This window comes from Astatotilapia calliptera, chromosome 14 (genome assembly GCF_900246225.1).
Source record: "Astatotilapia calliptera chromosome 14, fAstCal1.2, whole genome shotgun sequence".
NCBI lineage: Eukaryota > Metazoa > Chordata > Actinopteri > Cichliformes > Cichlidae > Astatotilapia > Astatotilapia calliptera.
This window is the reverse complement of record NC_039315.1, coordinates 39,288,259-39,314,750: the sequence shown is the minus strand read 5'-3', so window position 1 is coordinate 39,314,750 and position 26,492 is coordinate 39,288,259. Positions and strand designations below refer to the sequence as shown.

The 26,492-nt window shown below is 40.4% G+C and overlaps 1 protein-coding gene across 4 annotated transcripts in view; it reads left to right on the top strand.

Annotated features, from left to right (window-relative positions):
* Positions 1-26,492, top strand: part of nf1a (neurofibromin 1a) — a 132,725-nt gene that overhangs the window by 27,163 nt on the left and 79,070 nt on the right. For 2 of the 4 annotated variants that reach the window (XM_026191697.1, XM_026191694.1), the window contains exons 5-24: positions 3,414-3,520; positions 3,674-3,741; positions 3,833-3,908; positions 4,923-5,080; positions 5,173-5,346; positions 7,683-7,811; positions 7,928-8,002; positions 8,097-8,228; positions 8,457-8,594; positions 8,740-8,853; positions 9,620-9,699; positions 11,816-11,939; positions 12,096-12,342; positions 13,402-13,475; positions 13,614-13,697; positions 14,140-14,541; positions 16,735-16,874; positions 19,092-19,214; positions 19,770-19,853; positions 19,987-20,103. In XM_026191697.1, coding sequence (XP_026047482.1) covers positions 3,414-3,520; positions 3,674-3,741; positions 3,833-3,908; positions 4,923-5,080; positions 5,173-5,346; positions 7,683-7,811; positions 7,928-8,002; positions 8,097-8,228; positions 8,457-8,594; positions 8,740-8,853; positions 9,620-9,699; positions 11,816-11,939; positions 12,096-12,342; positions 13,402-13,475; positions 13,614-13,697; positions 14,140-14,541; positions 16,735-16,874; positions 19,092-19,214; positions 19,770-19,853; positions 19,987-20,103 — 2,646 coding nt within the window. The remainder of the gene's footprint in view (positions 1-3,413; positions 3,521-3,673; positions 3,742-3,832; positions 3,909-4,922; positions 5,081-5,172; positions 5,347-7,682; positions 7,812-7,927; positions 8,003-8,096; positions 8,229-8,456; positions 8,595-8,739; positions 8,854-9,619; positions 9,700-11,815; positions 11,940-12,095; positions 12,343-13,401; positions 13,476-13,613; positions 13,698-14,139; positions 14,542-16,734; positions 16,875-19,091; positions 19,215-19,769; positions 19,854-19,986; positions 20,104-26,492) is intronic. The other 2 variants (XM_026191696.1, XM_026191695.1) reach the window with 2 other exon arrangements.

The following is a 26,492-nucleotide window of genomic DNA, read 5'->3' as shown; positions in this document are numbered from 1 at the left end:
TGAACTATATAAAATCATACCATTTGTTATTCATCCTTATCAGAGAGGTTTAATTAAAGGTAAATAAATCTAAGACAACAACAGGGGGAAAAAAAGCCACGCACTTCCTCCAGGGCCAAAAAAACATGAACATGGAAAAGAATTAACTTTGTTCTTTTCAACCTCAAATTTCCTTAGTTATTCCATCTAGTGTATCATGTTTTGAGCACATGTACTCTTCATTGTACAATGAAATACAGAGCGGTGCCATCTTATGTCACCTGTCAAAAGCCACATGACCACGACACACAGTAATAATATGCAATCAGAACCATGTTTTATGAAAGACGGTCGATAAATAAATCATCTACAAGTAATATATATTGGCTTGGTATAAGCCAGAAAAATCAGTGCCTCCACAAACCAAGCAACAAACAGAAGGGTATGCAGAATGTTGCAGGGAGTATCTAACAGGAAAATATTTGATACAGTTGGTTACACAGATATCAAACCTACTCACTCAAAGAACACAATAAGTAATGCACTCAACCGCTAGGGCCTGTATGCACACTCACCACGCAAGACTCCATTGCTGTAGAAAAAGAATGTTGAAGCGCATTTAGAATTTTCTTGAACAACATTTAGACAAGCTTGTGAAATACTGAGAGAACATAGTGTGATCAGATGAGACCAAAAGTCTCTCTGAGCTCTTCTGTCAGGCCTTGGTATTTCTTGAGCTATTTGTTTTCCTTTCCTCTAATGTCGCTATCTGTCGCTACAGCCGTCTTCTTCTGCTTGTCCACCACTACCATGTCCCGATGGTTAGCCGTCACCAGTTTGTCTGTCTGTATCTCTTAAGTCACACATGATCTTAGCTTGGTCATGCTCAGCCGCGCTAGGGGGAATGTCCCAGTTTGACTTGTGGACTACCAGGCCATACACAGATATTCCTGTATACTATACTGTACACAGATGTTCCTTTTTTATGGGCCAGGACTCGCGATGGAAGACGCCAGAAAGGAAGCAGTCAGATTAACCTCCAGCTGAAACTCTGCATCATTTATCCACGATATCCAGTAAATCCACGGTAGGGCTAGCCTTCTTTTGGGCCACTCCACTGAAATAAAATGCTGAATCGCCAGAAGTATGACCCAGACTGACTCTGGTGCAGTAAGTCAGACCAGCTGTTTAAACCTAGTTGGTCTCAGTGGCAGCTTATTTGGGTGTGAAATACAGTAAACGAATGAAAGCTTCAGGATACTTTGATTGAATGTGCTGGGCTCATTTCCTTGTTTTGCTTCATGGGGATTGGAGAACCTGAGGTAGAGTTTTGATTGTGCAACTTTTTTTAGTAACAAAGAATGAACTGAAGATCTAATATGGAATCCACTCTGGTTTTTTGTCTTCACTTTTGTGAGTGAACTCAAGCAACTCCTTATTACTGATGTTATAGACTCCTTGTGGAATGAATTTACTGGTTAATGGCATTTTGTATTGTTTTTGTGGGTGAGTGTTGAACATATTTCTTGGTGTATAGGAAATTGCATTGGGTTTGTTTTCATTCACTGTTTAGGGTGTTGTGTCTTAAATGTACAAACATCCTTTGTGTGGTTAGCATTTTAAACTGAATCCATTTTTTTTTTCTGGCTGGTACCTCAGAAAAAACTTACTTGTGAGTCTCCTTGGCTAAGCAAACTTACACTATATACAGACCTATTGGTATATGTTCTCAAGTCAAGATGTACTGGATTATAGTGCAGTGGAGGTCTGTGACTTTCATTATTTATTAAGATGATTTCTAAGTCAGTACACATAAGGGCATCATCTAAGTGTGTCTTGGTGTTTGGTTGGAACCAGATTGAAAGTTTAGTGAGTTGAAAGCTTTCTCTGCTGTGTCTTTTGTCTTTCTAATGGTTTAATGTAGTGCATGCATACTTTATTCAGAAAGTATTCAAAGCACTTGTTGCACATTCATGTCATGTTAAAAACTTTCTCCAAAATGGAATAAAGTCATTTTTCACCTCCCAATTTTACGCACAGTACTCCATGATAACAACGTGAAAAATGTTTGCTTGAAATTCTTGCACAAGTATTAAAAATAAAAAACAAAAATCTAACTTGTGCATAACTAATCACAGCCCTTGCCATGACATTCAAAATTGATCTCAGGTGCATCTTATTTCATCCTGTGGAGTCGACACACTACCATTTAGTGGCATAGGACCATGGCCTCAAATTTGGAGGTGCTAGATATCATTCCTACTGTTACAAACTTTGCTGTGAACCGCTCCAGTCCAAACTGGAGCACATGAAACCAACAGAACTACATCATCTGCAAAAAGCAAAGATTAAATTCTGAGGCCTTTTATCACCTGGCTATGGCTATCCCTCATATTCCCAAAACACCCCCCATAGGATACCCCGAAGGTTGCAGTTGAATGCTTTCTCCAACTCCACAAAACACATGTAGACTGGTTGCGTTCAATCTTCCACACCCCCTTGAATATCCTTGTGAGGATAAAGAGCTGATCTAGCGTTCCACCACCAGGACAGAAACCTCATTGTCCCTCCTGAATCCCAGGTTCAATAAATGGATGAACTCTCGTTTCCAGTACCCTGCCATAGGTCTGCCCAAAAGCTGAGGAGTGTTATCCCTCTATATTTGGAACACACACCCCCATCCCCATCTTAAAGATCGGACTGAATGCCTATCCAGGGGTGCAGCTGCAGAGGTGTGTCAGCCAAGACAACCGTGGCTTCGAGAAACTTGGGGTGAATCTCATCCACTCTAGAGGTCCTGCCACCAGAGAATTGTTCAACTACCTCAATAACCTTACCCCCAAGTCAATTGTCCGCCTCGTTCTTAACTCTGCTTCCTCTATGGAAGATGTGTCAGTGGGGTTGTGGAGGTCCTTGAACTATACTTTAGCCAAGATTCAGATTGGCAGGACCTCCGTCTTTGACTCTTCAGGGTCTGCTCTTGATGTTTCCTCCTGAGACTTGGGCCCGGCCACCAGGTCTCTCCTTCAAGCGCCCTCCTAAGACGTGGGTTCAGGGTGGGGGGCTGGTAACCTTATCCTGGGCAGGGTAAACTAGTCTGGATTTATCCGAGTCTTGATTTATTTCAAGACGTGGAGCATTTACAAATTATGGGATATGTGTCATGTATCACACATTTGCTGAATATAGTTGATAACTCATGACATTTTTATAGTTCTTTTTTAATATGATTATTATATCAAATTGAGTTTTACTGGCATAGGGTCCATTCCTATAATATTATAGGGTTATGCTGTAGTATGAATAATGAATATTCAGTTATTTGGTCAGCAGAGAGTACCTCTGATTTCCAGATTAATGTTTTAAGCTCTCTTTTCTTTATGCCTTGTTGTTTGTAACTGCTGAACAGCAGAATTCACTCCTTGTCTTTTCAGGCTTCAAGAGCTGACCGTCTGCTCAGAGGATAACGTTGATGTTCATGACATAGAGCTCATGCAGTACATCAATGTGGACTGCTCTAAGCTGAAGAGGCTGTTACAAGGTTCGTTTCTAATGCACTTACAGGTTTACATTTGGGGCTATACTATTTGTAAACAGACTACGGAATTATTAGAAGAATAAAATTAGTTTTTTATTGAGAAATTATGAAATAGAGATGTTAAAGAAAAAATTCTGTTTGGCTTTCTTCTCTTAGAAACTGTAATGAAGTTCAGAGCTCTAAAGAAGCCTGCCCAGCTTGCAGTCATCAGCAGTTTAGAGAAGGTAATTTTTTCTCTTTGTAAAAGTGCAAAATAATTTTAAGCATGATATCAGTGAATAATGCAAATGTGACACGTCTTTTTCTTTTTTTCAGGCATTTTGGAACTGGGTGGAGTGTTACCCAGATGAGTTCACCATGCTGTACCAGCGACCACAGTCAGATATGGCAGGTATGAAAAGAGTTAAATATAATATTAATATATAAGATGATGGAGAAGAAATAATTACCCCCATATCTGGGAAGTTATTTTGTTAGAACGGTTGATATGATTGTGTATTATTACAACTGTTTTTAGTAATAGTAATAATGAAACACACACACAGACAATATCAAACAGCTATCTTGTAGCAGCTGAGCTGATTTAGTCTGTTAGAGAAAAAGCTTCCATGCCTGCTTAGTAAGTGGTACAGAGCGTGTGCAGTGGTACTGTATGCATTGGCAGTGTTTGAATATACTGATGGCACATTTGATGTACTGTAGAAATGGTCTATTCTCTCCAGCGATATATGTTTAAAATAATCAGTAAGAACAATAAAAGTTTTTGAATGGCATTCTACAAGTGACATCACTACTACTGCTGGTTCAGCTGATGGTTGAATGGAAACAGTAACAGCAGTAAAAGATGACAGGTCCCTTTGTAAGTAGTAGAAGTAGTTGAAGAGTAGTTCAATAGCCATCAAAAGATTCTTTTAATTTTCTAGATGTTTTTCTAATGTTCTACATCAGCGGTCCCCAACCCCCGGGCCTCGGACCGGTCCCGGTCCGTGAGTCGTTTGGTACCGGGCCGCGAGAGTTGAGGCTCAGGTGTGAAATGTATAGTTTTCAGGGTTTTTATCGGTTTTCAGCGTTATTTTGTTATCGTTTTTATCGTTAACTCGGTTTTCCTGGGTCTTTTCACGTGTGTTATGAATAAATTTTCTTTTTTTCGGTACCGGTACTAGTTTTATTTTGTTGTAATTAATCATCGACACCTTAAAGGCCGGTCCATGAAAATATTGTCGGGCATAAACTGGTCCGTGGCGCAAAAAAGGTTGGAGACCGCTGCTCTAGAATATATAAGTAATGAAAAATATTGTCAGCTGTACATGTTTTATTTCAAATTTAACATACATGATAGTGGCTTAAAAAAAATTGACTGGCAATGTTCCTGGCATTAAATGTGTGTATTTATGTCTTTGTACAGAAGCTGCAGAGAAGTTGTTTGACCTGGTGGACAGTTTTGCAGAGAGTACCAAGAGGAAGGCAGCAGTGTGGCCACTGCAGATAATCCTCCTCATACTCTGTCCAGAGATTACACACACAATCTCCAAAGACACAGTGGAAGAAAGCAAGGCTAACAAGGTGTGACAGAAGAACACACAGAGATAAAACAGAGTTTGATTCCAGTCACATTTTAATTACACACACACTTTTCTGTCATTTTGTATCTGCAGAAACTTTTTCTGGACAGTTTACGGAAAGCTTTAGCAGGGCAAGGTGGAAGCAAACAGCTGATGGAGAGTGCTGCCATTGCCTGTGTCAAACTTTGTAAAGCCTCTACTTACATCAACTGGGAAGATCATTCCACCATTTTCCTCCTGGTCCAGTCCATTGTCATGGATCTCAAGGTCTGACCACTTTCTGAAAAGCATTCCTCCTGTTTGTTCAATCTTAGGTTGTGTTAATACTGTTTATTATTACATAGCGAATAGTAATGAATCTTTACACATCAAAGATGAACGCACACATCGTGCCTACATACTGGACATAAGTTATCACTCAAATATGTTTCTAAATGGGTGTACATATTTTGGGAAAAATAGTTTGAGCATCGAAACCAAACTGATTTTCTGAGATTTATTGAAAGAAAGTTCAAAACTTTGCAAAAGGATCAATATACAGAATTTGTACCAGCATTGACCAAAAGGCAAAATTATAGCAGCTTCTTTATAGCCATTGTCTGGATACAGTCTTTGTCTATTCAGTGGTTGGGAGGGAAATTCTCACCATCATGTAGGCACCAGCTAGATAATGAAGTGTGTCATGCCCTTGAGCAAAGTTTACAGTCAGTTGTTTTCCTGTCTTCATTCACTCCTTCTTTGTACAATAAAGTTATAATTACATATCAATAGTACATAGTGGTTTGATGAGGTAAAGTACATATTTTCCATCACATTTCAGTCTATTTGGTTATTTTTAATCAGACATTCTCAGCGAAAAATATCAGTAATAATACAAAGGAAAACCCTCCAAAAATATCAGATTCGCGCGTAGAGTTTAAGCGATTATGTTTTGCCAAGTCATGAGACTAGTCGCATCTATTTGCTCTCATACAGCTTTGAGTCGATGTCTAGAAGAATTAGTTAATCTTTCCTGTTTCTAATAAATGTAATTTATCCACTCTGTATTTTTGTTGTGAGACTTTAACACTTCTAGCATCCAAATAACATAAATATGTAAAATGACTTCACCTATCAAAATCTTAAATGGACAAAACCTTGATCTTAGAAAAAATGTGCAGAGCACCAGATTACTTCAAGTTTTAGTTCTTGCGGTTGCCCTTCAAAGTATTTAACAAAGTTGATCCTCTTCCTAATATTTAACTTGTTTTAAACGTGTCACTTGTCTGAGCATCCATGTAAAAGTTCAAACTGCTTGCTGCTCAGGTTACTGGCGTATGCACAGTCTTATCTGTCTGATTTTAGAGTGTGATGAATATTCAGATTTCTTTGCTGCTCAGTGGACAGCAGGCACAGCGCCTCGTCTCCTCGCCTCATGTCGAGCGTACTGAGTTCTCACTGTAACTCCCTCCAAGCTGAATAACGGACACATGGCATTCTTGATTTCTTCTGGCATTTAGTGGACACAGGTGCCACCAATGATGCGTTGAGAACTGTACAAAACAACATAAAATAATCAATTTTCATAGAGAATAAACAATAAAGCATGTTATTCAACATAAAAAAGACATTCACAATTTGACCTTTTACAGTTCTTAATTTAACCTTTACAAAATGTCAACACATTCTGTATTGCACATGACTAACATAAACTCGACAGATCTGTCACAAATAAACATCTTGTTTTCATACCAACACATAGAATACAAATTGCATACCCCGACTGCTGCTGACGGCAGCCACAAAAAAAGGCTTATGTAGGCATAGATGTACTACCTGCAGTTTTTATACCAGTTCATCAGAAGCAGGAATAACAGCAGTTTGTTTGAGTCTCCACTCACATGCATACAGCGGTGGATCTGAGTCACATTTAACCATCTGCAACATTCTGTTCACTGGTGTTTTATTTTATGTTCCCCTGACATGATGACACTCGGTTAGTTTACATGTCAAATCTTAACCCTGCAAGTTGACAGGACAGCATGATAACAGAAATGCATGTTTGAAAGATCCAAATAAAAGATCAGTGCCTTCATATTTCAAGCATTTTACACTTGTATTAACCACCAAGTTTATTGACGGATCACTGATTGGTGGCACTGAAACGGATGAACTCGGTATTTGTTAGTAAGCGTGTTTCACACTGATGAACTATATGACTATGATTACGAGTGTAAGCTGGTCTTCATTGGCTGTCTGTGTGTGTGTTAGTAGGCAGGTTAATGCATTGTGTGTGTGTCTTATTTTCATCTCTGTTGCGATGCTGAGGACAGTTCCCCTTCTCAGCCTTTGCTCCAAGTCAGTTGGCTTTTACTGTTTTTCAGGACAATCCTTAAACAATCATTATGCAGATCGGACTTTAAAGAACATCCAAAGGCTTTGAAAGATATTACTTCATTCATTATTATTACATATGTTATACATATTATACGTTTTGTATATAACAGTATTTGTAACTGCTGTAACTGGTCCCTTTATTATATTTATCTATAAGGACGTTGTGATGAAGTTTGTCTTTGTAGAAATGTGCTTGTGAATGACATCAAGTGACTGTGTTTCATCAGGCTCTGCTGTTCAACCCAGCCAAACCCTTCTGGAGGGGAACGGGCAGTCAGAATGCTGATGTGGAGCTCATGATGGATTGCTTTGTGTCCTGTTTCCGCATTAACCCTCACAACAACCAGCACTTTAAGGTAGACAGGAAAAAAGTGATATTCATTTTCTTGTATGCCATGTTAACCTTTGTTTGAAGGTGCATGACATGAGAAGTTTCCTGTAAATCTCGGGGTGCTTCCTCTTTGTCTTATAGGTCTGCCTGGCCTCGTCATCCCCTTCCACCTTTCACTTTGTCCTGGTCAACTCGTTACATAGAATAATCAACAATGTAAGTTTGCATAGGCTCATACATCAGTGGTCCTGCAACAGTTTGAAGTGTTCTGTGACTTACTTGTCATCTCTTGTCCTGTGTTTTATTTCAGTCCCACCTGGACTGGTGGCCTAAGATTGATGCAGTATACTGCCACTCTGGAGAGCTTCGCTTCATGTTCTCAGACACCCTCAACCGTGTAACCCAAGGCACTGGCACACATGCCCCCCTACGCATGACTCCGGTGAGAAGGCATAAGGATATTGTAAACTGTTTTACTTATTTAAACAAACTTGTCTGAAGGTCAGAGAAAGCATGCCTCAACTAAACATGGCAAAAGACAAACTGTACTATTACAATAAAGAGTCAACTCTGCAATATAATTATACATGTATATAATTACACTTGGCTACTAGTTACTGCTATATTGTCTTTTCTCTCTCTCTGCCTCTCTCTCTGCTGCCTGCTACAGAGTCTAACATTTATTGGAAAGAAAACCACCAGCCTTAAGTTCAAAGAGAAAGCCACAGATTTGGACACTCGAAGTTACAAGTGCCTCCTCCTTGCTCTGGTTAAACTCATCCATGCCGACCCCAAACTCATGTTGCATGTGAGTCCCTCTACATTTATGTTGGACTGTCTTATCAGCTAGAAACAACTGATATTTTTCTTTGTTTAAACTGGTACAAAAATATCTTTCGACTTCAATATTTTGCAAGTATGCTCATATTTTTGTTTGTGTCGTTGTGTATCAGAATCCAGTGAAACAAGCTCCAGAGATGCAGAGCAGCACAGCAGAGCTCATCACTGGCCTTGTGCAGCTGGTGCCGCTAACCAACAGTACCCAGCTCTCACAAGAAGCCATGGAGGTCAGAGTCCAATGCTCAATGCTCGGTGCACTTCCTACAGATATTTAAAATGAAAAGCAGGAATAAAAGGGAAAAAACTCCTTTCAGTTTTACACATGTGAATGTTCACATGACTAATAACATCCAGCTATTAGCCAGTCGGTAGGCTGAGCAGGACTTTGCTATCCCTAATACCATTCGGCTCTCTCTCTCTAAAGTCTGTTGTCTTGCTGTTAGACAGACACCAACTTCATAGTTGTTGACTGTAGTTGGCCGTGGTGCTCTTGTTCTGCTGCGGGGATTTGCTGAGCTGCAGAACAAGGACTCCAACTACAACTCCATTCAAAGATTGTAGAGGTGGAATCCATCTGTGGGAGCAAGAATTCACTAGAGACAACTGATTATTGCTGTTGTCTCCTATTTCAATTTAAGAAAGTGTTTTATATGTTCTGTGGAAAACACAAACAAATAAAACAGGAAAAAACAATGAAAGAGCTAGTTGAACTTATATGATCACACAGCTCAAGCTATTTATTCAGCTTAAGGCTAAAGAACAATTTCAAAAATACTTTTTTCTGAAAGTTCTGACCCAAAGTGATGATATCTCTTGAGGTTTGTCTTAAATTTTACACAGTCTCACGGTCTCTGGAATTGTGGTAAATTTCTTATGCAAGTTATTATAATAGAGATAGGAACTGATCTTTTTATTTTTGATTGTTAATCTTTACCTCTTCCTGGTTCTTTCTCTTAAGTCTAAAATCTCCTTCCTCTTGCTCTTGATTTCCAGGCTTTGTTAGTTCTGCACCAACCAGAGAACATAGAGCTGTGGAATCCTGATGCCCCCATAGAGACATTTTGGGACATTAGGTACAACAGTCTTATCTTTCATGAAGAAGCTAGAGATCTTAAATTTGATCATTCCCATCAAGACTCAGCAATGTCCCAAAGGGTTGTGACTCATTTTCTTGCCTTTTAGTGAATTTGTTTTTATTTCATAACACAAACAATATTACATCCATCCGCTGAATATGTTTTAGAAGATATTTTGACATTGAAGCCAGGAACTTCTTGGACATTATTATGTCTAGTCTATGCTGGGGCATAGAGTATAAAACAAAGTAGAGTCCCAATAAAAAGTTTGAGACCACTTGAAAAATTGCAAAAAAAAATCATATTTTGCATGGTTGAATGATAAAAAGGTTCCAAGTCGAACTTGAACATGCAACAAGAGGAAATGGGAGTGAGACAAAACATTTTTTTGAGCGTGCAAAGCTTAAACTGAAACAGCTGATCAAAGGTTTTGCAAAAATGTGGATTCATTGTCATCTTCTGTCCAGTAGTCACACTGTCATGAGGTTCTGATGGCAAAGGCAAAGAAGCTTTCCCTTTTTGAACGTGGTCGGGTTGTTGAACTGCATAAGCAGGGTCTCTCGCAACACACCATCGCTGCTGAGGTGGGACGCAGCAAAACAGTAATTTAGGATTTCTTAAATGAATCCTGATGGTTATGGAACAAAAAAGTCAAGTGGAAGACCCCCAAAAATTTCACCAGCACTGAGCGAGAGGGTCTGTCAAGACACTGGATGATCCTCAACCCAAATTAAGGCTGTTACTGGTGCTGAAGGCAGCCCCACAATCAGCAGGTGGCATCTAAGACTGAAGGGCTTCAAAAACAAAAAACGTCTCCTTAAACGCCACAGAACTGACCTGTTGGACTTTGCAAGAGAGCACCAAACATGGGACATTGGAAGGTGGAAGAAAGTTTTATTCTCTGATGTGAAAATTTTTTTACTTCGATGGTCCTGATTGTTTCCAATGTTACTGGCATGACAAGCAGATCCCACCTGAGCTGCTTTCTACCCACCACAGTGGAGGGGGCAGCACAAGAGGTACAGGGTCGTCAAACGGCCGCTGGCTATGTCCAGATGTTGCAGAGAACATCCCTCATGACTGAGGGCCCAGGTCTGTGTGGTAACAACTACAGTACACAATGCCCACAGGACAAGGGACTTCTTCCAGGACAATACCATCACTCTTTTGGACCATCCTGCATGTTCCCCCAATCTACAATGCAACTGAGAACCTTTGGGGATAGCTGGCAAGGGAAGTTTACAAAAATGGACAACAGTTCCAGACAGTAGATTCCCTTCGTGCACCCGTCTTCACCACTTGGAGAAATGTTCCCACCTACCTCATGTAAATGTTTGCATCAAGGATTCCTGCAACAAAATTTGCAGTGATCAACAATAACGGTGGAGCTATTCATTACCGAGTTCATGTTTGGAATTTTGATTTCTGATTTGGGGGGTCTACAGGGTTTTTTAGAGGTGTGGTCCTAAACCTTTCATCAGCTTGTAAAACGGCCTGTTTCAGTTGAAGTCTTGTTTGCAATAAATTGCATGCTCCAAAAAATGCTTTGTCTCACTCCCATTTCTTCTTGTTGGATTTTGAAGCTCTACTTGGAATCTTGTTCAGATCCAACCATGCAACAAATGATTTTTTTGCTATTTTTCAAGTGGTCTAAAACTTTTGATTGGGACTCTATAGCCCCTTTTAATCTTTTTAGAACTGGTGAATTAAGTCAGGACAGCTTAAATGAAAATATTACAGGTAATGAGATATGATGATGATCCGTCACAGTATGACCCTAAATGCATTGAGTTGCTTTCATGTGATTGGATGATTAGATATTTGTGCTAATAAGCAGTTCAGCAGGTATAACTAATAAATTGAGTGTACACAAGTAGGTTGGACTCAGTATGTTCGTTGGAACTTTTCCTCAAAAATGACCATTTAGTACTTATTTATATATGAAGTCGACAGTTTCAGATACTGTTAATGGAATTAATGGAAAATAATGGAAAGATGTGCATTTCTGAAAGGTGCTTTTATGTTGTTATAGTGTAAAAAAAGCAGCACATACTCAGTTGATGTTATAAACATTGAAATTTACAGGACCGCTTGTTTATGTTCTTCTTTTCAGTTCACAGGTGCTCTTCCTAATTTGCCGCAAACTCATCGGTCAGCTAATTGTTAATGGGACAGAGGTTCTGAAATGGCTGAGGGAGATTCTCATCTGCAGGAACAAGTTTTTGCTCAAAAACAAGGTGCAGCCCCATTTATTTACGCACATTACTCTGGTGTATGCCCCAGTGATCAGTCTAGTCCTTGCGAGATGTGTTTCATTGGCTTAGAACCAGGAAGGGTGATGATGTGATGTCCCACAAGGTGGGTATAATCAGGATGTTACTTGCTATTTTCAGGAATGTGCCACCATGGGTGGTGGCATCCCCATCTGTCGGCAGGCACAGACAAAGCTAGAGGTGTGCCTCTACATGTTCTTGTGGAGCCCAGACACCGAAGCTGTTCTGGTGGCCATGTCTTGTTTTCGCCACCTGTGTGAGGAAGCTGATATCCGCAGTGCTGCTGACGAGGTGCCCGTTCAGACAATCCTGCCCAACTATATGACTTTCAGTGAACTGGCATCTGTCAGCAACATGATGGGAACGGGTAAGTATGTTGCCTGTACCTTAGCTAGAAGTAATCCTCCAGTTTGGCTTCATGCCATCTAATGAATCTTTTCACATGAATAAATTGTAAATGATTTTGCTTTGATGCCCAAAACAAACAAAAAAATAAACGGAAAACACGTTTTGATGCATGCTCAATCAAGCAAAATACAAAGTGTGTCCTCAGCAGCCAGTGTGTGTCAGACAATTCACTCAAGCCGAGAAAAGCATCCAAATAGGATTCACATAAATATTAAACCAAAAAGTTTCATATTTAGAATCATCATTTGATTTTGAGTTCAGTTCTTATGTAATTTGGCATACCTTTTTAGACCTACCACTTCATCTATCCTCCACTTGTTCAGTTTCTTTACATTTTTGTAAGAACAATCTGCACACATTCTAATTTTTAATCTCTGTGAGAATCACCTTTGTGATGTGAAAATTCAGTTTTTGTAGTTAGCAAACTGTGTTATCTTTGCTATTTTTAAATAAAGAACAAATTTTATGACAGGCTGCAAGTAGTAAAGTGCCTAAAGATAATAGAAAAATGTTTTTGGCTAAGTTGTCTGCTGAGTTATGTGGCTTTTTTTCATCCTTGGTTGTTCTATGCGTCAGTGTTATATGGCTTAACAAACAAAAAGAAAACAAACAACAAAAGAAAAACATTCCAGTGAAAACACTCAGATATAAGTGGACTGAAATCAGCAAAAAAAGCAGTCAGTGTCTAAAGAAAGTCATTGAAAGACCTTACAAAATCCTGGAGAACTATTGCTGAGGACCACTCAAAAGAACCCTCTTATTTCTTGGAAGTAAAATATCAAGAAATGAAATTGATGCAAGACTCTTGCACAGTACTGTATCGCAATATGACATCATTTATCAAAAACTAAGCCAAAATGCAAAAGCAGGGTCTAAACAATAGGCACACACTGTGATTTAGTAGTTTTTTAGATCCTGCTTTACTAGGAATATCTAGATGTCATTGTTTTCTGTTTATATTGTCTGTAGATCCCAAAATAGAAGTCTTTAAATGAAGGCTTTGTTCTTAATTCCATAGGCCGCTCCACCTTGCAGAAGAGGGTGATGGCTTTGTTGAGGAGGATAGAGCATCCTACGCCAGGAAATATTGAAGTAACATTCAATTTACATTCATTTTCAGGGCTACTGATGTGCTTTTTGTTATTTTTGTAATCACCCTTCCCTGGTGACTTCTTGGTTGATTTATACAATATCTTCAGATCTCAAATTTACAATTTGTTAATGTTGTAGGCTTGGGAGGACACATACGCTAAATGGGACCAGGCCACCAAACAGATTCTCAACTTTCCCAAAAACAAGGCAGATGATGGACAGGTAAGGTATAGGGAAATGTGAAGTTACCGTCTCTATGTATCACATCTTTGCTGGGAGTACCAGACTTAGTTTTACCTGAAAGCACAAAATACTAAGATAAAATATAAGAGCACTTCTTGTGAGGCAGTAGCAGAGGACACCAGTTTTTAGCAGGTATGGATTATTTACCAGCTCTGAATTCTACCTGATTGCAAGTCCACTATTGTGTTATATTCAGTCATCTTTAGAAGCTTATTTATTTTGGAAACTGAATTATAATCCTAAACATTACAATCATTAAAACAGTCTCAAAGAATTCTGATTAGTCAAACTAAGATTTGGTGACCTGTTTGTTGCTGTTGATGTGAATTTTTGTTTTGAGACAATGCAATATGAACAGAGATATTACTGAATGCAGACTTGTAACAAATAGCTTACCTGGTGTTGTGCCACTGGGCCTCAGTGTCTTTGTATCCCCCTGCAGCAGGAGTGGATCAACATGACAGGATTTCTGTGTGCTCTGGGCGGTGTGTGCCTCCAGCAGCGCAGCACCCCAGGCCCACCCACATACAGTCCACCTATGGGTTCCATGACCGAGCGTAAACACTCCATGATCTCTATGGGCCCTTGTGAGGTGTCCAACCTCATGACCTCCTCTTGCTCTTCGGCCTCGAGTGAGACACCTGTGAGCCGCTTCCTGGACCGGCTGCTGGCTCTGCTGGTTTGTGGCCACGACAGGGTGGGCCTCCATGTTCGCACCAATGTTAAGGATCTCCTTGGATTGGAGCTCAGTCCAGCTCTGTATCCCATGCTGTTCAACAAGCTCAAGAACAGCATTGGCAAGTTCTTTGACACTCAGGGTCCGGTGAGTTCGTATTAAAGAGAAATAAATGTTAAAAATTAGCCATTTTCTTAGGAAGTAAAAATGTGTCAAATAGTGGAGAAAAATTAGAAATGTGGTTGTGTAATAGGCCCTTGTTTTAATAGCAGTCGTTTTTTTAATTGAGCTTTAGAAAGCCTCCTGTATAACCTCATCCAATTTTCAAAAATCTTTATGCCATCCAGTGACACGAGGACGTAGCATAATTTGTTATTCAGGACCTTCTTTTTCAATTTTAGGACAGAAGCAGTAAAAGCCTATGAAATCACCTCAGTACACATAAACTGTATTGTTGGAAAATTGTGGATAAAGTTTTAAAAGTAAAAACAACTACAGATACAGCCACTTAAAACTGCCGCCTCATCAGTGACAGCACCACGATGGGTGCCTGTTGGAATCCTGACCGATTGCTGGCTAATGTTGAGCCTTGTTATTAAATATGTATATTAATATGTTTGCAGCCAAAAAATTACAGGTTGTGCACGAACAGGTCAGACAGAAAGTGATGCTTGCATTCTGTGATTATTGCTGACTTGTGTTTCTGAACATGACAGCGTAAAATTATTATTGTAGGGTCTTGTATGTTTTGTTATATAAACTACAAAATCGAAACTTAAACTAATTCAGATTGTGCAACAATATGTATGTGTGTGTTTCAGCCAGAAATATGTGGATGATTAATAAAACACTGCTGTAGGAGTGAACCACAAAGCTCTGGCACTGTGCGTAAAACCATTGGTAATTCTCACCATTTACACTTTCCAAATAAATTACGTCATAGCGGTAACGATCACAGTCCTGCCTGCTTACTCAAGTTGTCTGCCACTAATCTTAGTAAATCGCCTTTGTGATTTGCAATATAATACTCTGGTTCAAAAATTTTGCGCTGTGAAAGGGACACTCCAAGTCCAACGACTGATACATGTCCTGCAAAGTATCCAACCTGTAGTATTTATGCAGGTCTGGATCTTTGAGAAAGCTTGTGTGCAAGAATACTATTATTATTTAGTTATAGGTGGAAAATCTGCATGTGCTAACAGGTCGCAAAGAATCGCGTTATTAGCGTTCAACCTGGTCTTAATGAGCGACTATACAAATGTAAGAATTAGAAGAAATTTAAAGAATAAATCAAAGTATTTAGTTTCAACCTTACACGGAAAAGTGAAGAATGTACTCATATTTCAAACAGAGGTCTGAAGAAGTATCAGCCCAGCAAACAATAGGCTGGGATCTTTGAGGAAGCTTGTGTGCAAGAATATTATTTTTTGTATTCAATTTTCCTTTAAATTGTAACTATTTTATTAGATTAGCTTGAATTGGATGAATGAAAAACTGTTAACTGAAAATAGTTTGGGGGATTTGTAGTATGAAATGTCTGAATGCTGAAAATGAAGTTTTATCAATTTCTTTTAGATTTTAATCGGTGAAGAGGTTTACAGCAAAAGCTATCAAAAGAATGTAAAATTCCATTAAATTCAGTTTTATAGCATGAAATCAAAACACTTGCCTTAATGCGCTTTATATTATAACATAAAGGCCCTACAATAATACTGAGAAAATCATCTATGACTAACTATCCAAAGTGTGTGGGTTTTTTATTTTTTCTTTCCCCTAACAAAGCGACATCCCTTGGTGCCACTATGCAATTGAGTGAAAGGGACGTGTTTATAGCGGAAAGTATACGCCCCAAGGACGAAAGGGAGACTCTCAGCGACTGACTTTCAGCTGACAGTTGACTGTCGGCTCATCTCTGGCTGAAAGCAGCAGTTTTGAGTGGCTGTATCTGTAATTTGCAGAAAAATGTTCTTTATCAGTCTTAAATGGATTAATATTACTTTTTAATTATATATATTCATAATATTTAAAAGAATCATCATTACCTTGCTTGAGGAGAGTTTAACATGGTTAACTGTCAATAACGCTGGAGTTTTGGTTAAATGGCTGGTTTTGGCCCAAAAAATCCCCAAATTTTCTTCTGGCAAGGACTCAAAAACAAATCTGGATTAAATTGTCAGATTTTTCTTAAACAAGTCTTTGTTTTGGTTCATCACACTGCAGCTTTGATAAAATTCAGTCCTTTATCAAAAGTCACCAAGTGTGTTTGTTGTTTTGTTTCTTTAACACTGTGTACAGTAACAATGTTACTGACATTTACGTTGTGGCTTTCCGTTTTTTCAGGTTCCCATCAACGACACTAACACACAGTTTGTGGAGCAGACCATAGCCATCATGAAGAACCTGTTAGATAACCACTCAGAGGGCAGCTCTGAACACCTGGGACAAGCCAGCATTGAGACCATGATGCTCAACCTAGTAAGGTAATCACAGCAAAATATGAAATTAAAACATTGTGCGGTGATGGAAATTACAAAGCATAAAACACCACAACAAACTAAATCTAAATTGATGTTCTTTTTGGCATTAAAAATGTGAAAATAAATGTCATAACATCTGGACATAGTTGTTCCTTTTAGCAGAATAACTTCTAGTAGAGTTTCTTCATCATTTAGCAGAATGGTCCAGCCTTCTCTCATGGATCATTCCATCTCACAGTGGCATGTAGAACATTTTCTGCTTAACCATCTCCACTTTGCATTAAAAGAGTATGGTCAAAAGTTTGAACATATTTAGTAGAGGTGGGAATCACCAGACACCCCACAATACGATATGATCACAATACTTAACTCGCGATGTGATATATTCTGATTTATCACATTTTTTCTACTGCAGATTCTGCCCATAAAGGTAAACTTTATCAATATTCATTTTATCTAATAACAAAGTCCTCAGGCTTCTTCAGTCTCCAGTAACTGAACAAGTCACTTGCATGAGTGATGAAACGTTTCTCTCACTGAAAACGCCATGTCCAGATGAACACAATCAACTTTTGGAGACTGTATGTTTGATTAAATTATAAATTCTTTAATATTTTGTGTACCTGTCCAGGACCTGCAGATGAGAATTAAATACTAGCAAAATCTAGGATAAGGCACCTTTTTACCTCATAAACTAAATGGGTGAATGTGGTTTACAGGTACAGCCACTCATGTTTGCTGCTAACAGCCATATGTCAACCGGTTGTCAGCTGATCGGAGTACCCCCCTCCTTCTCCTGGGACATATCTACTTTCCACTATAAACACACCCCTTTGACTTGAATTATTACCTGTAAAAGATTTTATGAGAAATCTTGTAGTCACCGAAACTATTCCCATATTGGGGGGTTGCTGCTTGCCTGTAGAAGGAAGGCTTTTATTTCACGATCATTAATAAGTGATGATTGTTTCAATGAAATACAGATAAAGCACGGCAGCTGAACAACAAGCATTAAAATGTAAAAAGCTTAACTCCCTTATTTTAATGTCATAAAATTCAGGAAAATTCAAAGAAGAAGATTGTTTGTATCACAGTGTTCTGTCAGTACTTTCTGTCAGTGATTTCTGCAGGACTACTATGTGCGTCTGTTAAAATCACAGTTGGACATAGAGAGGATATTTGGGCTGGGGTTTGGAATTCATTGGCCTTTGGTGGGAGGGGTCAGAGAGCTGTTTGAATAATCGCCTAATGTGTTACAAGTAGTGATTTATCAGAGATGTACAGAGCAGAAGGGTTTAAAACAAAAAACGCAGTTACACCAGCCAATTTACTGCATTTTAAAATTATGCAATCCATACATTATTAGTAAAACTACTATTTTGTGCCCCTCTCCTACAGAATCTTTTTACTGACCCTATTAATCACCCCAATTGTTTAGAACAAAGTGCCACAAATTTCTGGCAGAAAAACGCAGGCACATACACACATTTTGAGTGCTCTATGGCAGCTTGTTTAAATTGCATTAATTGCTGGGTGTTGCACAATCCAGCAAGTGCTTAATTCACATTTCAGTTTTGATTTTGACCATAGACAGCAAGCATCACTGTCTGTCTTCTGTCTTGCGTGTTTGGTATGCACAACCTCTTTTTTTATTTGGTGCAAGCAAAAATTTATGTTGGTATTTTATAGAAAGGCTTAAAGTAATGGTTCTGTTATAAGTATTTAAAAGGTAAATGAATGCACACTCCTCCCCCTGCTGGATATGCAAGACATTACAACTGGTTTTCCTAAATGCCACTTATGGGTGTTCCTACTCATGGTTGCATGGTCCATGTCACAGGCAAGATATATCATTACTGCTAAGAATCGGCTAAGCATCCATCATCGTCCTGTTAGGGACCAGGTGACCATTTTAAGTGGCTGTATATACTGTGAGGGGCGAGTAAGACTAGAAGGAAAAACTATATAAATCCAGTACATTTAACCCTTTTAGGGTTTTCCATCAGAGTATGTCGACTTTATCAATAGGCGCTGTTTTAAACAGGATCAAATGTTTGCTTATCCAAATGTGTTTAAAAAGTGAATAATGTCAGTGAGAGAGATTTTGTTTTTTCAAAGTGAATGGAATTATGATTTTATTTGTCTCTGAAGCTTTTGGAAACTGTAATGAAAATCACAGAATATGCTCTGAGCTACACAGAACTGTGCTCTATCCCTTAGGTATGTGCGTATTTTGGGTAATGTAGTCCATGCGATCCAGATCAAAACCAAGCTGTGCCAGCTGGTCGAGGTGATGATGGAGAGACGAGATGACCTGTCCTTCTGCCAGGAGATGAAGTTCAGGTCAGTAGAACCAGCTACCAGTTAGGACACTGTTTGCTTGCACATCACTGAGGAAAAACACATCTTCTACTTTTTATACCTGCTGCTTGCACTTACTGACTTAATGCATTTTAACTGAAGAACACATCCTATTCACTTAGATTTTCTTCTTCCACTTATTCGATTCAGAGTTGGATGGGGGATGGGGGGGGGGGGTTGAAGCTTTTCCCAGCTGTCACAGGGCAAAAGGCAGGGTACACTCTGGACAGGTCCCCAGGTATCACTGAGAGACAGACGACCATTGACGCTTACTTTGACACGTTTGGCCAATTTAGACTCGCAAATTAACATAACCCTTTGAATATCTTCTGACTGTTTGGGGAAGCTAGACTACCCGAGAGAAGATGCAGACTTCACACAGAAAGGTCCCAGGTGGCCAATGGGTTTGAAACAAGCACCGTCCATCACCAAGCTGCGACGCAATAGTGCAGCCCGCTGCCCCTCCGCTTGTTATTTACATAGAAATGTATTGCCCCTTTGGACATAATGGAATTTTTCACTCATGGTGTTTTGTAGGAACAAGATGGTGGAATATCTGACAGACTGGGTAATGGGAACCTCCAACCAAGCTGCTGATGATGACATCAAGTGCCTGACAAGGTGCATCTCTGTTAAATATATGCTATAAAACCATTGTATTGTCAGGAAATGATGAACTCCCTTCTCATTGTTTTCATATTTGTCTGTGTGTCTGTTTGTGTGCATGCATGCATGTGTAATGTGCGATGCTAAGGGACCTGGACCAAGCCAGTATGGAGGCTGTAGTATCACTGTTAGCTGGTCTTCCTTTGCAGCCAGAGGAGGGAGATGGAGTAGAGCTGATGGAGGCCAAATCTCAGCTCTTCTTGAAGTAAGAACACATCAACATTTTACCTTTTCTGTGGCATAAAAGACAGTACTTGATCATTAATTCATCTCAACAGTAGCTCACAATCATCAGAAATTTTATGTTTGAATGCTGATGCTCTCACAGCCACAAGTACTATGTACAGCCTCGCTCTGCAATAAGTGCAATGCATCATGGCCAAAGACAGAGGAAGAGGAAATTGATTAGGGGCAATGTTTAAGGATGTGAGATGGTGTTTTAGAGATGAAGAGAGTGTCAGACAGGATCATGTATGTGAGGCTGGACACTCAGGGGAAGGAGAAAAGGACTTGTATCAGTTGGCTAGCCAAAGAGATTGAGCGGGAAAGGACGTACACCCTGTTATGCTGGGCAGACACTGTGCGATTTTTGGCCCATTTTGAGCCGATTTTTGAGTCGTGCGACCGTTTTGGCGATTGGCCCGATTTTGGCCTTCATCGTGCATCGTGTAGTATACGTGGGGTAACGAGAAGCTATTAACACCTCACGACCAGCTCCCGATCATCAATCGCTTGGTCGTGAGGGTGTCACCGCAGTTTCTCACACTGCGCACGCGCAAACACAAATGTCAGGGAAAAAGACGGAGCAGTACGGCAGTGCAGCGTGTGATCTGGACACAAGCGATGGAGGCACAACTTGTAGAACTTTGGAAAGCTCATCCGAGCCTTTTCGATGTGGCCTCACAAAATGATCACGACCACAACAACCGTGAAAATAGTTGGATCTACACTGCTGCTCAATCACAGCTGCCTGATCAATGTTTTTCATTAGCAATTTAGCAAAGTTGATGGTGGTGGTGTGTCTGTATGAGTGAAAGCCAGAGGGAGAGCAAGCGACATTATTTCTGTTATAACCTTCGTTTTATGGACGCACAGTGTGAGCACTCAGGTCGCATCAGAGCATCAGGCCGTATAGTGTGAGACCCTGCATCGTTCGCAGGTCATCGCACAGTGTCTGCCCAGCATTAAGGTGATTAGAGATTGAGATGGAAACGTACTAACAAATGAAGAGAGTGCGCTGAGAAAGTCAGAGATATAATTTATGAATGGAAAAATGAGACCGATCAGTAGGGCTGGGCCATATCATACCATTTTTTGGTAGAGCATGCAAGTGGGCCGTCGTTATTACTAAACCGATTTTATTTGGAACACGGCGCTCAAAAATCTGTCAAAAAATGTTTTAGTACGACTTTGCTAAGCTACGAAGCCGCACCGCTTCATGGATTGTCGGAGCGTTACGGCTACCGTAGTCAGGAGCCTCGCGGAGTGATACGTATTGTGCTTCAACAGAATATTACCGTATTGTGTGTGTATAACCTCTTTTTAAGTCTGAGCAAAGCTGCTTAGAGAGACTGGGATCAGAGGACAGGCGCAACGGCAGGCTAATGGAGAACTAGCTAACACTGCTGAGAGGACCAGTCACTGGCTATGGTTAAAAAGGGCTGACATCACTTGGGCAGCTAAGGCAGTCAGCTAACCACGATACACATGCCCACGATTGATCGACCCGTGATGGGCCTGCCTCAACAGGGGTCGTCAGAAGGGTAAAACTTAACATTAGAGGTTTTGCTGGTTGACTGATAAGGCTGTCTTAGGGCCTCCTGGGGATTATGCAGTTAACATCATTGTTACGTCCCCACGATGAAGGTCTAGGGGTGTGTGGGGGGACTGGTAACATATGGGTCCGGAACAGAATGAAAGGAGAACAGACAGAGGTGTCTAGTAAATAAAATAGTTTTTATTATAGATGAGCTTAACATAAAGAGCCGACAACGCCATTTTACCAATAACACTTGGAAAAAGAAAAAGGTCGCAACAACAAAGAACAGAACAACCAAACAAAAAACTCCACAGCATGAGGAGGCACTTCCAGGGGCCCACAAGCCCACACGACTCACATGTAGCAGCTACACTGCTTCCACAACTCCCCACTATAGGATCTCTCCCGACACCTTCGACACACAATGTGGGAACACCAGAGGAAAAACCACCCTCCTACATCCAGTTCATCCCCAGCTTATATGACCTCAGAGAGGTGATTACTGACTGGGCCCAGTTGGTAAATGAGGCTAATGAGTAGGGCTGGGTATCGTAACTGATTTCTAGAATCGATTCAATTCCGATTCACAAGGTCCCGAATCGATTCGATCCACGATTCGATTTAATTCGATTCGATTCGATTCGATTTAAATCTGGGAAATTTTGACAGTCAGAAATAATTCAGATCAGTACATTTACATATTTTTGTATCAATAAAAAGGAAGCTGACACACGCAAGACTTTATCAAAGGTGTGAGCATCACAGCAGAGGCCTTTGTGTCAAAGTAGCTGAAGATAAAACACAGAAAAAGATGAAGGTGGTTTTCCTGGCCTGGGATTTATAAAAATATTCTGCAGTCCATCAAAAACGAAAGAAAACCATTAATCAACACATGAACATTACCTCTGAAGTTACAGTGGTTTTAGTAGAGATTTAGCATTTTGCATTTTGCATAATTTTAAAAAGTTTAAATTTGTTCAGTATTGAAGAGCAGAAATGAGGTTTTCTTTTCGGAAGAATGTAAAAGGGAAAAAAAACAGCAGCCGACAGCGCTGTAAACAACGGTAGACTTGTGCGTAACAAGCAAGCGAATAATGAAGAAAACAGATTTTTAGACGGGAAACTGTTCTTGAAGTACAGAGAGAGAGAGAGAGCGAGCTGTGCATCGCCGTGGAAGCAAAACAGCAAAAGTCAGAGTGAATTCATGACGATGTTTATGTGAAGCGTAGTTTGGATCTTCTTTTGCTGCTGGTTCGGTCAATATTGTTTGGAGAGACATCAAACTAACAGCTTTAGAATCAGCGCATAAAGGGCGTGAACACAAAGCGCGGACCCGCCGACAGATCAGAATCAGCGAGCTGTCGGCTTTCAGCCCCGATCGTGAGAAAGGCGACATCTCACTGATTCTGATCCACGGGTCGCGCTGTGTGTTTAAGTCTACAGGGAGTGCAGAATTATTAGGCAAGTTGTATTTTTGAGGAATAATTTTATTATTGAACAACAACCATGTTCTCAATGAACCCAAAAAACTCATTAATATCAAAGCTGAATGTTTGTGGAAGTAGTTTTTAGTTTGTTTTTAGTTTTAGCTATTTTAGGGGGATATCTGTGTGTGCAGGTGACTATTACTGTGCATAATTATTAGGCAACTTAACAAAAAACAAATACAGTGGGGCAAAAAAGTATTTAGTCAGCCACCGATTGTGCAAGTTCCCCCACTTAAAATGATGACAGAGGTCAGTAATTTGCACCAGAGGTACACTTCAACTGTGAGAGACGGAATGTGAAAAAAAAAAATCCATGAATTCACATGGTAGGATTTGTAAAGAATTTATTCGTAAATTAGGGTGGAAAATAAGTATTTGGTCACCTCAAACAAGGAAAATCTCTGGCTCTCACAGACCTGTAACGTCTTCTGTAAGAAGCTTTTCTGTCCCCCACTCGTTACCTGTATGAATGGCACCTGTTTGAACTCATCATCTGTATAAAAGACACCTGTCCACAGCCTCAAACAGTCAGACTCCAAACGCCGCCATGGCCAAGACCAAAGAGCTTTCGAAGGACACCAGGAAAAGTATTGTAGACCTGCACCAGACTGGGAAGAATGAATCTACAATAGGCAAGCAGCTTGGTGTGAAAAAATCAACTGGGAGCAATCATCAGAAAATGGAAGACATACAAGACCACCGATAATCTCCCTCGATCTGGGGCTCCACGCAAGATCTCATCCCGTGGGGTCAAAATGATCATGAGAACGGTGAGCAAAGATCCCAGAACCACACGGGGGGACCTGGTGAATGACCTGCAGAGAGCTGGGACCAAAGTAACAAAGGTCACCATCAGTAACACACTACAACGGCAGGGAATCAAATCCCGCAGTGCCAGACGTGTTCCGCTGCTGAAGCCAGTGCATGTCCAGGCCCGTCTGAAGTTTGCCAGAGAGCACATGGATGATACAGCAGAGGATTGGGAGAATGTCATGTGGTCAGATGAAACCAAAGTAGAACTTTTTGGTATAAACTCAACTCGTCGTGTTTGGAGGAAGAAGAATACTGAGTTGCATCCCAAGAACACCATACCTACTGTAAAGCATGGGGGTGGAAACATCATGCTATGGGGCTGTTTTTCTGCCAAGGGGACAGGACGACTGATCCGTGTTAAGGACAGAATGAATGGGGCCATGTATCGTGAGATTCTGAGCCAAAACCTCCTTCCATCAGTGAGAACTTTGAAGATGAAACGAGGCTGGGTCTTCCAACATGACAATGATCCAAAACACACCGCCCGAGCAACAAAGGAGTGGCTCCGTAAGAAGCATTTGAAAGTCCTGGAGTGGCCTAGCCAGTCTCCAGACCTCAACCCCATAGAAAATCTGTGGCGGGAGTTGAAAGTCCGTGTTGCTCGGCGACAGCCCCAAAACATCACTGCTCTCGAGAAGATCTGCATGGAGGAATGGGCCAAAATACCAGCTACTGTGTGTGCAAAACTGGTAAAGACCTATAGTAAACGTTTGACCTCTGTTATTGCCAACAAAGGTTATGTTACAAAGCATTGAGTTGTATTTTTGTTATTGACCAAATACTTATTTTCCACCCTGATTTACGAATAAATTCTTTACAAATCCTACCATGTGGATTCATGGATTTTTTTTTTTCGCATTCTGTCTCTCACAGTTGAAGTGTACCTCTGGTGCAAATTACTGACCTCTGTCATCATTTTAGGTGGGGGAACTTGCACAATCGGTGGCTGACTAAATACTTTTTTGCCCCACTGTATATACCCATTTCAATGATTTATTTTTACCAGTGAAACCAATATAACATCTCCACATTCACAAATATACATTTCTGACATTCAAAAACAAAACAAAAACAAATCAGCGACCAATATAGCCACCTTTCTTTGCAAGGACACTCAAAAGCCTGCCATCCATGGATTCTGTCAGTGTTTTGATCTGTTCACCATCAACATTGCGTGCAGCAGCAATGTCCAGTAGGACTGGGAGTTGAGCTTGACTCCATCCTCAATCCGAAAAGGCCCCACAAGCTCATCTTTGATGATACCAGCCCAAACCAGTACTCCACCTCCACCTTGCTGGCGTCTGAGTCGGACTGGAGCTCTCTGCCCTTTACCAATCCAGCCACGGGCCCATCCATCTGGCCCATCAAGACTCACTCTCATTTCATCAGTCCATAAAACCTTAGAAAAACCAGTCTCGAGATATTTCTTGGCCCAGTCTTGACGTTTCAGCTTGTGTGTCTTGTTCAGTGGTGGTCGTCTTTCAGCCTTTCTTACCTTGGCCATGTCTCTGAGTATTGCACACCTTGTGCTTTTGGGCACTCCAGTGATGTTGCAGCTCTGAAATATGGCCAAACTGGTGGCAAGTGGCATCTTGGTAGCTGCACGCTTGACTTTTCTCAGTTCATGGGCAGTTATTTTGCGCCTTGGTTTTTCCACACGCTTCTTGCGACCCTGTTGACTATTTTGATTGTTCGATGATCACGCTTCAGAAGCTTTGCAATGTTGAGACTGCTGCATCCCTCTGCAAGATATCTCACTATTTTTGACTTTTCTGAGCCTGTGAAGTCCTTCTTTTGACCCATTTTGCCGAAGGAAAGGACGTTGCCTAATAATTATGCACACCTGATATAGGGTGTTGATGTCATTAGACCACACCCCTTCTCATTACAGAGATGCACATCACCTAATATGCTTCATTGGTAGTAGGCTTTCGAGCCTATACAGCTTGGAGTAAGACAACATGCATGAAGAGGATGATGTGGACAAAATACTCATTTGCCTAATAATTCTGCACTCCCTGTATCGTGATAAATATTTTTGGCCATGTTGCCCTGCCCTACCGATCAGGACAGATGAAGTACAGTCATAGAATTAGGAAGTGCAGTGGATTCACTGTGTCTTTATGGATTCGCTAGCTTAGTTAAGCTTGTAGCTTCCCTCCTGCACCTTTGGCACTCAGTGTGTAAGATATTTAGCTACTCCTCAGCCTTTAGTAATGATGATGCCTGTAAGAAATTTAGGCTGTATACTGCTTTGGAAGCTAGGCTCAATGCACAAGTACTCTCTGAAACGATGGGTTTCAGAGTGTAGCACTGAGTATGCCGTTTCCTATGTGATAGAGGCCTTTAGCGCTCGAAGCAGCTGTGAAAACAGGCTGACTAGTTTTAAACTGAAGCCCTCATTACACCGCCAACCCATTTATGTCTCAGAGGTCACTAAATTAAAAGTCAGAAACCAGAAACCTGGTTACAGGATGTTGTTTATGTTAGTTTAAATGAGTCAGCACCCCTGAGTAATCCTATCTGTCTCTGAGG